Raw genomic sequence first — 9402 nt, 5'->3', positions numbered from 1 at the left:
CAAGAGGAGCAGAGTCATCACCACCGTCTTCACCACCAGTGAGCTCCTCACCACCGTCTCTCTTAAACCATCTCTCACTCATTCACTCATTCATTCATTCAGGCATTCATTAATTCAATGATTCATTCATTCACTCACTCACTCACTCACTCACTCACTCACTCATTAATTCATTAATTAATTAATTGACTAATTCATTCAATCATTCACTCACTCACTCATTCATGTATTCACTCATTCATGTATTCACTAATTCATTCAATCATTCACTCACTCACTCACTCATTAATTCACTAATTCATTCAATCATTCACACACTCACTCACTCATTAATTCATTCATTCATTTATTCATTCATTCATTCACTCACTCACTCACTCACTCACTCACTCAGTCATGCATTCATTCATTCATTCATTCATTCATTTATTCATTTACTCATTCATTCACTCATTCATTCATTCATCCATCCATCCATCCATCGCTGCCTCACTCTCTCAGTCTCGTATTGCACAGTCACTCCCCCAGTCCTCTGTGTTTGCAGTGGCATAACTCAGTGATCCTCTGCTCCGCTGTGTTTGTGTTTGTGTAGTCGGAGTCCTGTACAAACACCCTAAGGACTGCTCCCAGGCCCTGCTGAATGGAGAGTCCAGCTCCGGCATCTACACCGTCTACCTGCGGGGGGATGAGAGCCAGCCTCTGCAGGTCTACTGTGATATGACCACTGATGGCGGTGGCTGGATTGTGAGTAAAATACATTACAACTAAATTAATGGGTGTAAAGAGTTTTTTTTAATTAAATATTTATATTTTTATGATATATTTTTCAATGTATAGTCACTATACTATATGTATACTCACACATATGTGTGTATGTACTGTATATATGTATTCACATGGCCATTCTGACAGGGGATTAGGTGACATACTTTCTAGAATATGTGCATTACATAACTAGTAATTAAGCTGACATGTTGGCATCTTTTGTGTCTTGAAGGTCTTCGTGAGACGCCAGAGTGGAAAGGTGGAATTCTTCCGTAACTGGAGGAACTACACCGCTGGCTTTGGGGATCTAAATGACGAGTTCTGGTTGGGTACGTGCTCACTGTCAAAGCACCACTGTGCAACAACAGCTTCCCATGCTGGTTTGTTTAGTTGTATGTAGGGAGGAGGTACGTAAGGAGGAGGTTATGTTTATTATGTCCCGATGTAAGAAATGTGCGAGAACACAGCGGTTGTGAAGACAAAACACATATAGGGTTGCATGGGGCCAATTTGTGCCGTGTGGGAATACACAGAAATACACTGCAACCATTTGCAATAGTGCATCAGACTGACATTCCACTTTTCTTGCAGGTCTCTCAAATCTGCACAAGATTACTTCAACTGGGCAGTATGAGCTTCGCGTGGACCTCCAAGACAAGGGCGAGGCCGTTTACGCTCAGTACGACAAGTTTTCCGTGTCGGAACCTCGCAGCCGCTACAAGGTGCACGTGGGTGGCTACAGCGGCACTGCAGGTACAGTCACAGTCACAGTCACAGTCACAGTCACAGTCACAGTCACAGCTGCGTACAGGACCACTGCTGTCACACTGCAGGACACTTGCTCAGCAGTATCATGTAGCAGTGGCCCACGTCACAGAAAGCTGTAAAGCTCGTTTCAGCAAGGGTCTATTGAGTGTTCCACTTTGTCGCAGGGCGAGGTGTGTGTTGAAGCTATTGACACAGACAAAGGTAGATGCGTCTTGCGCAACTGCTCTGTTAACTGTGTTGTTGCTCAACGACATATCGGCCTGACAGACGAGATGATGGATGAGAGTAAATCGCTTAAAAAGAAGCTCTTCTGTTTATTCAGTCAGCGACATTGCTGAGGGACTATGAGGAGGTCTGATTACTAAAACACAGTACACTGAGGAAAATGACCTAAAAGAGGATTATGTGCTCATTCATTATATTATTAAAGAGGATAATGTGTTCCAAGCTCGGTCTTTCTATAATTCCCGGGGCCTTCTGTTCGGGATCCCTGAATGTCATTTCTGTCTGTGAATGGCTTTTGTACGCAACCTCTCCAGAGATTATGGTTTGTCAATATCTTTTCCTTTCTTCAGGCGATTCAATGACCTACCATCATGGCCGGCCCTTCTCCACTTATGACAATGACAATGATATCGCTGTCACCAACTGTGCCCTGTCCTACAAGGGTGCCTTCTGGTATAAGAACTGCCACCGTGTGAACATCATGGGCAGATATGGAGATAACAGCCACAGCAAGGTACGAACATGAGCCTAATTTGACAGTGATCTGATCAAACATTTTGGGTGGGGTTCAAATTTTGGTTTGTTAAAAAAAGTGTCAAAAGAAGTTGAAATGATGTGCACTTCAATGTGAAGCTATTGTGTTTGTTCTGTGCAGTTCAATGTAAAGCTGCTGTGTTTTGTTCTGTGCAGTTCAATGTAAAGCTGTTGTGTTTGTTCTGCTTGTCAGGGTGTGAACTGGTTCCACTGGAAGGGGCACGAGCACTCCGTTGAGTTTGCTGAGATGAAGATCCGGCCGGCCAACTTCAGGAATTTTGAGGGCAGAAGAAAACGATCATAAATGACCACACCCATCTCTCCCCACTGCCCCCCCCCCCCCCCCTCTGACCCACCCCCTGACCCCCCTCTGCCCTTACTGAGTCAGTTTCACCCCCTTCAGCTACCAAAGCCACTGCCCTGAGCCCGGCCGCCTCTCTCCATCTCTCTCTCTCTCTCCATCTCTCTCTCTCTCTCTCTCTCTCTCCATAGGTCTGTAGTCTCTCCCATTCTTTTTATATTCTCTCATTTTACATCCTAAGCCAGAGCCCTTCAAAGTGTCCAGGAGCTCGCGGTTGTGTGCGCTGTGAATGCTGTCACCATCTGACTTACTGAAATATGGACTTCAAGTGCATGGTCTGGCTACACGACACCGTTCCTATGCAACTAATGTGGACACCAAAGACAGTGATACCTACTGATTGAACAAAAATGTGACAACATAACTACGCACATCCCAACCGCTCAACTAACAGAGAGAGTCTGGCTTGGAGCTTGTACTTATCACACCTTCACACACCATGTTCTCGGTTTCCACACGACATACTGTGACAGTTTTGATATCGGTTACCTACCCTGCAGAGAGGGCAGGTCGTTTGTTTGTGCGTGATATCATGTAGTTTTTGGTGCCTCTTCACAAATTCTCGACAGGAAATCTCACCATTTTTACTAAACTCCTAATCTACACCTGGGGACACCAGGGGGTGGGGGGAGGTTGTGGGGGGGGGGGGGGGGGGGGGGGGGAGAGAGTGAACTACATCCCTGGAACACAATGAGTTTACTCTAGAGAAATGATAGGCTTAAATCTAAAGATCCAGCACGTCACGTGGAGAGGCTCCAGAGAGTCTAGTCTGTGTTAGTCTTTGTGTGACATTTCCCCGTGAACCGCCCCTCCTGCCCCTCCTGCCCCTCCTATGTCCCTCCTCCACCACATTTTCAGTCTGAAAAAAAAAAGACAAAAAAACATAACAGCAAACGTATATTAAGGAACCTTCTTGTCAACTGCCCCAGCAAGTTAGCAGGCATGCCATGCACGCCAGATCTCCTATTTGACATGTTTCTGATTGTTTTAGGCTGTGCAGGCACTGTGCAATGAACATACTGTGTAAAATATGCATTTGGGTTAGAGTTTCACGCCCTACCCTATCACATTTTAAAGTTAGAACGCATAGAGGGACAAAAGACAGATAGATTTTTTTTTTAAGTTTTCTAAATAGTTTGAGGCAGGACCTATCGTTCAATATATAATAATTACTGAATTTGAAAGATATCAACAACAAGGAAATATAAGAAAACAGGAAGTCAGAGAGGAATATTGTGGCAAATGATACTGAGGAATGGACATTTACTTCTTGAAATGGCCATTTGCATTTAAATCAGTATTGTGCGTTCGTGTGAAGCACTGTACGAAGATTTAGTCGAGTTACAAATTGTCTTTATTGTCAAATCCACAGCCTCCCCACAGTGTTCTTCCCTGCTGTGCCAGTAGCCATTAAAACCACTGACCCTATGGAATACCTGTGTAAATTAAGTTTCTTGTTTGGTATTGGAATTTGTTTGGTTGTTTGTTTGTTTGTTTTTTTTTTAAAATCTGGGTGAACAACAGGTGTTTCTTTGTAACCCCTATTACAATAAAACAAATTTTGTTTACAAAAAATATTGTTTGGATATTGTATGGCAGTATAATATTGACAGTGTAATATTTCGACTAGCAAATGACCAAGCCCTTTTTGGTAGCAGCCTACAGAGGTGTGTGATATTACATCTGACTAGCTACGTAACTCACACAGCTTACATTGCATGCATCAGAAAACAAGCAGTCTATTCAATGACTTATTATTTAATGTACATACTATTTAAGGATATCATGTCTTTCAAAGTATAGCCAGTATTTCATCAAACATGGAGAGTTAAATATACAGAACATTGCTTTTGCAAAATGTGTGTCTAGGCACAAATACCAACGATTGTCTAGGGTTTGGTGTGCTGGTGAAGTTTACGTTAAAGGTAGTTTCGACACTTCTGACAAAAGGCCCTGGTTCTGACGAATCAAATTGCACCCCTCCTTTGCAGTGTTGATTGACTGGAATTGTTTATGGCTCGGGGCCAAGCCATTGTGTTCGTTTCCCATTCTTAGAACCAGGACAGTGTACGAACACCAGAGTTTTTTGAAAGCACACACTGAATCGACAGCTAGAGGACCATGAGACCATGACAATTCACTGAATCTGACAAGAAGAGTATTACATTAGAATTGTGAACTACACCTTTAACTGAGGTATATCAAGGCACTTTGCTTACAGGCGCATGAGGGATTGTTTCCAACAATCTGATGCGACAAAGATGTTGGTAAACCTTGGAACATGTTGTAAGTCTCAGTCTTGAACGGGGTTGCCTAAGACTGTTTCAACCCTACACAATTACAACAACTAGTGTTTTTTTCAAACGGTCGGTATGCAGCACATTGTAGCCTATGCCATGAAGTCACCCATCTTAGAAAAATAATGCACACTCTGTATGGCTATTCAATTTACACTACGTACATAATATACATATTAATAAATAGACATTTGACATACAAGTTTTAAGAGTTACCCAATATATATATTTCATCTTATATTTCATTTTAAAAATGTTGCATTGTATTGCTATTTTACTCTTATGGTGCCATTTGGTAATAGGAGCAAAAACAGTGAAGTTGAACTGTTAATCTATCCCCTGGCAACCTAGTAACACCAACGGTAACCTAGGAACACTAACGGTAACCTAGGAACACTAACGGTAACCTAGTAACACTAACGGGGGAACCAGTGGGAACTGGAGCCATGAGATTAAGATGTTTGAGAAGGGCAATGGGGACTTTCCCACCTTCATTAACAACATTATCCGGTTTTAGGCAGTGGTGGCAAGTAACTAAGTCAAGAACTGTTCTTAAGTATTGACATCGTATGCGACTTTATACTTCCACTCCGTTACATTTCAGAGAGAAATATGGTATTTTCTACTCCACTACATTTTTTTGACAGCTTTAGTTACTATTTCCTTTTAAGATTGAGATTTTACACCATGGATATTATAACAAGCTTTTAAAATACATCACATTGATGGAACTAGTGGTCGCCAGCCCTTTTGACGACCTACAAAAAGCAGCGTGCAGTTGTTAAAGAAACTATTAGTATATTTTATCATGAATGTTTTAGGTAAAAGGCTTGTTCAAAATGTTGTGTGTAAAATGTGTGTAGGTCGGATTTTGGAAAACACTTAGTGAGTCAAGAATGTGAAACCAGATGCCTCACGTGATGTTTTTCTGACATAAGGAGAAAGCGGGTTGTAAATTGACTCGTTGCTAGGCAGAAGTAAAATTCAGCTGAACTGCACTTATCCTAAGTGTATCCCAGCATCCTGACTGTCATACTGTGTAAAGGATGGGAGAGAGAACCTGGTTAAGGTATCTGCTCTCCGCCGGACGCGACGTAAACAAGTCCAGTTCACTTCTATGTTGGGTGGTGTCTTTAATCTACTAACTAAAAGTTTAGGGTATTTTCCCTGACAGCAGTAGGGCTCACATCTCAGATGTCTATGAGTTGGTAACAGCTCCACCAAATTGTGATTTTTTTCCCCTCTGAACTTCTTACATGGTTTCATTTCAATACATTTTCAAATGATCCAATATATCATAAGCTGAAAACGTTGTGTAATTTTTCTTCTCTGATCTTCCATCAATCATCTGAACTTTCTCTCTGAACATGGTTTCATTTCAATACATTTTCAAATGATCCAATATACGATACGCTGAAAACATTGTGTATCAGAACTGTGTTTTTTCTTCTCTGATCTCCTGTCAATCATCTCACGGCCCCTCCCTCAGATGTATATGGTGTGTCTGTCAATAAAACTATGTGAAGTAGTTCAATCTAGCTCCACCTCCGGCAGCTACAACAGCAGTAACATGCTGCTTGCACACTGAAGCTATAGTACTTATAATCTAATGATGTCCTATATAACTAGACGTGATATGATCGCCGCCCAAAGTGAGAGAACCCATGGAAGTCACCTGAAACCCATCTGAAATCAGGAGCCCCTGGGCACAAAAGCCTCCTGGGCCCTCCGACCTGTTGACTGGTCCCACTGGTTTATTGTTATCTCATTTAATTAGCCTGGTGTTTGTCTGCACTGTTTTCACCCATCCCTTGTTTTGTATAACCAACTATTCGTTTCCCCTGTTCAATTTCCATGTGTATTTAAGCCTATTTAAGTTTAAGGAGGTGGGGTCACTGGCAAGGCATGTCGGGCCAGGAACAAGATGAACAGACACAGCTACTGCCTGTGGTATTAATCTCGTAAGTCCTGCACGATGGGCTATACGGGTGTCTTCAATTCAAATACATTACTATAGCTTATTGTGTCATGTGTTGATGGTGGTGTGAGTCCTGTAGGCAATCGACAGGTATAACACATGTCACATGAGCACAGGTTGGTTGGACTGTGAGTTGCTTCTGCCTGTGTACACTGTGTCTGTGTCTGGGACGTGAAGGCCCCTGGAGACTTTCATGTCTAGGGGCCCTGGTTTTCATCATCTGATCATGCCCATTCTTTCACTGTGTGCCGATCATATTTTGAAAATATTTTAAATCTATAATTTATTTTTAATTCGTTTAAAAAGTCATTTATTTTTCTTTTACAATCATTATATGACCATATATCAAATCGGATGTATACAAAAAATAACCTGACACACATTAGACCTTATAAGGATGCCATATAGCGGTCACATGTGTTTAATGGGCCGTGACCACACTTCTGTAGTCTGAAAGAGCTGTGATGTAGTCTATGCCAACAAGTTTAGGACAGACGACACAAGAGGAAAACGTGCTGCTGCCGTCTCCTAGGGCTATATGCATTGCAAATGACGGATTTATTTGTTACCCTCGACCCTCAAACCAGACTGTCAAGAAAAACATGACCAGAATTGATTCAGCATTATGTAGCTGGGAGTGGCTTGTCGATATCAGGTGCTTCCGGTAAGCGAGACTGGGAAACCAAGTGGGCTCTCCACTGCCTCAACTGACCATCTCGACTCGAAACGTGTTTTAATAATGAGATATAATAGGCTTGCAAAATATCTGCTCCTAGCTGGATTAATGTTTTTTGTAGTGAGTGTCTTTTTGAAAATCGGATACTACTTTGAACCGAAGATCGATCGCCACACGCCGATTGATGAAGAGTTGTATAAAGTTGTATCACCTTCAACTTACAAATACATCCTGAACCAACCTTCGGCGTGTGAACACAATCCATACCTGGTATTGATGGTCCCGGTAGCACCTGGAGATGCTGCTTCAAGGGAGGCGGTTAGGAACACATGGGGACAGCGAGATTTGGTCCCAAACCTCAAAATCATTAAACTCTTTTTCGTCGGTGTCTTGGAAGGAGAAGAAGGAGAAAAGTCAGAAACTGCTATTGCAGAAGAAAACTTGAACCATGGTGACATTGTTATGATGGACTTCTTGGACAGTTATCGCAATCTGACAGTGAAGACTATGATGATGATGAACTGGATTGCAATTAATTGCCAAAGTGCCTCTTATGCTATGAAAATTGATGCCGATATTTTCCTTAATATCTATTACCTCATCAACTTTTTGCCTTTTCCAGCAACAAATAATTACATTACTGGATCGGTCATCAATGATGGCATGCCTCGTAGGGCTGAGAACAGCAAATGGTATCTGTCAAAAGACATCTATCCAGATTCCACATTTCCACCGTATGTGTCAGGGGCTGCGTATGTGTTCTCAACAGACCTCGCAGCAAAGATATCATTGGTTTCAAGATTTGTGCGACCAATTCCATTAGAAGATGTCTATGTGGGATTATGTCTGAAGATACTCGGAGTCAGGCCTGTGTATGGTAGAGGCATGTTTTGGCTGCGAAATCTGTTTGAAGTGCGTCACCTGAACTATAACAGATGTACTTTTGCCAAACTTATCATCATTACAGACTTTTCACCGACTGAGCTCCTGAAGATCTGGCCAGATTTTCAGAAAAACCATACATGCTAATATATGTTGTATACGCCAATCAAACCAAATACCTCTTCTGAATTCCCCAGTGCTGTTATGGTGGTTAGATTACCTTCTCTTTAGGACATGTGGATAATTAAGGGTGAGGACAAGAAACCCTGACTGCAGGGTTTATACTCTATGTACTTATTTGTAAATAAGTGCCTTTGTGTATTTGGCTCAGCATATTCTTACTTATTAACTATACCAAAGAATTTGACATTAAAGTATAACTGATGTGTGTACAGAATGGCCTTCTTATTTTTAAACTGAGTATTTGTAGCCAGTAGGCTACTTGGCATTTTTAGTTTACCAGTATAAGATGTGGCTGTTGCATCCTGCCAACAGCAGATGGCGGAATTTACTAGCGTTGGCAGGTTCACGTTTAAGTCTCAAGGAAATTGCGGCAAGATTAACTTGACCACTTAGAGGAAAGTAAAACAGGAAAATAAACTTGCATCATGTACGTCATGGTGTCATCATGTACGTGTAGGCTACGAATACAGTTAACTTTAAAAGCCTAGTCTGATTCAGCATAGCCCATCACGATTGAGATAATGGCAGTTTTCTCATCCATGATTTGTTATAATTGACTTTTCATTCAATCTATCACTGTGATATATGGATATGACCCTATACGAACCAAGTTAAGGCCTCGGAAAAACGTTGCTGGTTTACACTTAACATGTCCAGCAAGAAAAGTGTGCGAGATGTAAAACGGAGACCGAAATAGGCCGATGATTCATAAACACTGCAGCCAATCCTCCAG

At 41.8% G+C, this 9402-nt stretch overlaps 2 protein-coding genes across 2 annotated transcripts in view; both read left to right on the top strand.

The window, feature by feature from the left end:
- Positions 1 to 2624, top strand: part of LOC105891691 (tenascin-like) — a gene marked incomplete at its 5' end in the record, with an annotated part of 10108 nt that extends 7484 nt beyond the window's left edge. The window contains 6 exons of the mRNA XM_031569891.2: positions 1 to 38; positions 593 to 744; positions 998 to 1094; positions 1357 to 1518; positions 2109 to 2272; positions 2486 to 2624. The exon at positions 1 to 38 is cut by the window's left edge and continues 95 nt beyond it. Of these exons, the coding sequence (XP_031425751.1) occupies positions 1 to 38; positions 593 to 744; positions 998 to 1094; positions 1357 to 1518; positions 2109 to 2272; positions 2486 to 2596 (724 nt within the window). The remainder of the gene's footprint in view (positions 39 to 592; positions 745 to 997; positions 1095 to 1356; positions 1519 to 2108; positions 2273 to 2485) is intronic.
- Positions 2625 to 7422: 4798 nt separating this feature from the next.
- On the top strand, positions 7423 to 8878 carry b3galt8 (beta-1,3-galactosyltransferase 8). The gene has a single exon (XM_031570021.1). It carries the CDS (start codon positions 7668 to 7670, stop codon positions 8631 to 8633), a length of 966 nt encoding a protein of 321 aa, XP_031425881.1. The 5' UTR covers positions 7423 to 7667; the 3' UTR covers positions 8634 to 8878.
- Positions 8879 to 9402: the final 524 nt, after the last annotated feature.

Source organism: Clupea harengus, chromosome 7 (genome assembly GCF_900700415.2).
Source record: "Clupea harengus chromosome 7, Ch_v2.0.2, whole genome shotgun sequence".
In the NCBI taxonomy this organism is placed as follows: domain Eukaryota; kingdom Metazoa; phylum Chordata; class Actinopteri; order Clupeiformes; family Clupeidae; genus Clupea; species Clupea harengus.
Note: the sequence above shows the minus strand (reverse complement) of the source record. Positions and strands in the feature narration are given on the sequence as shown.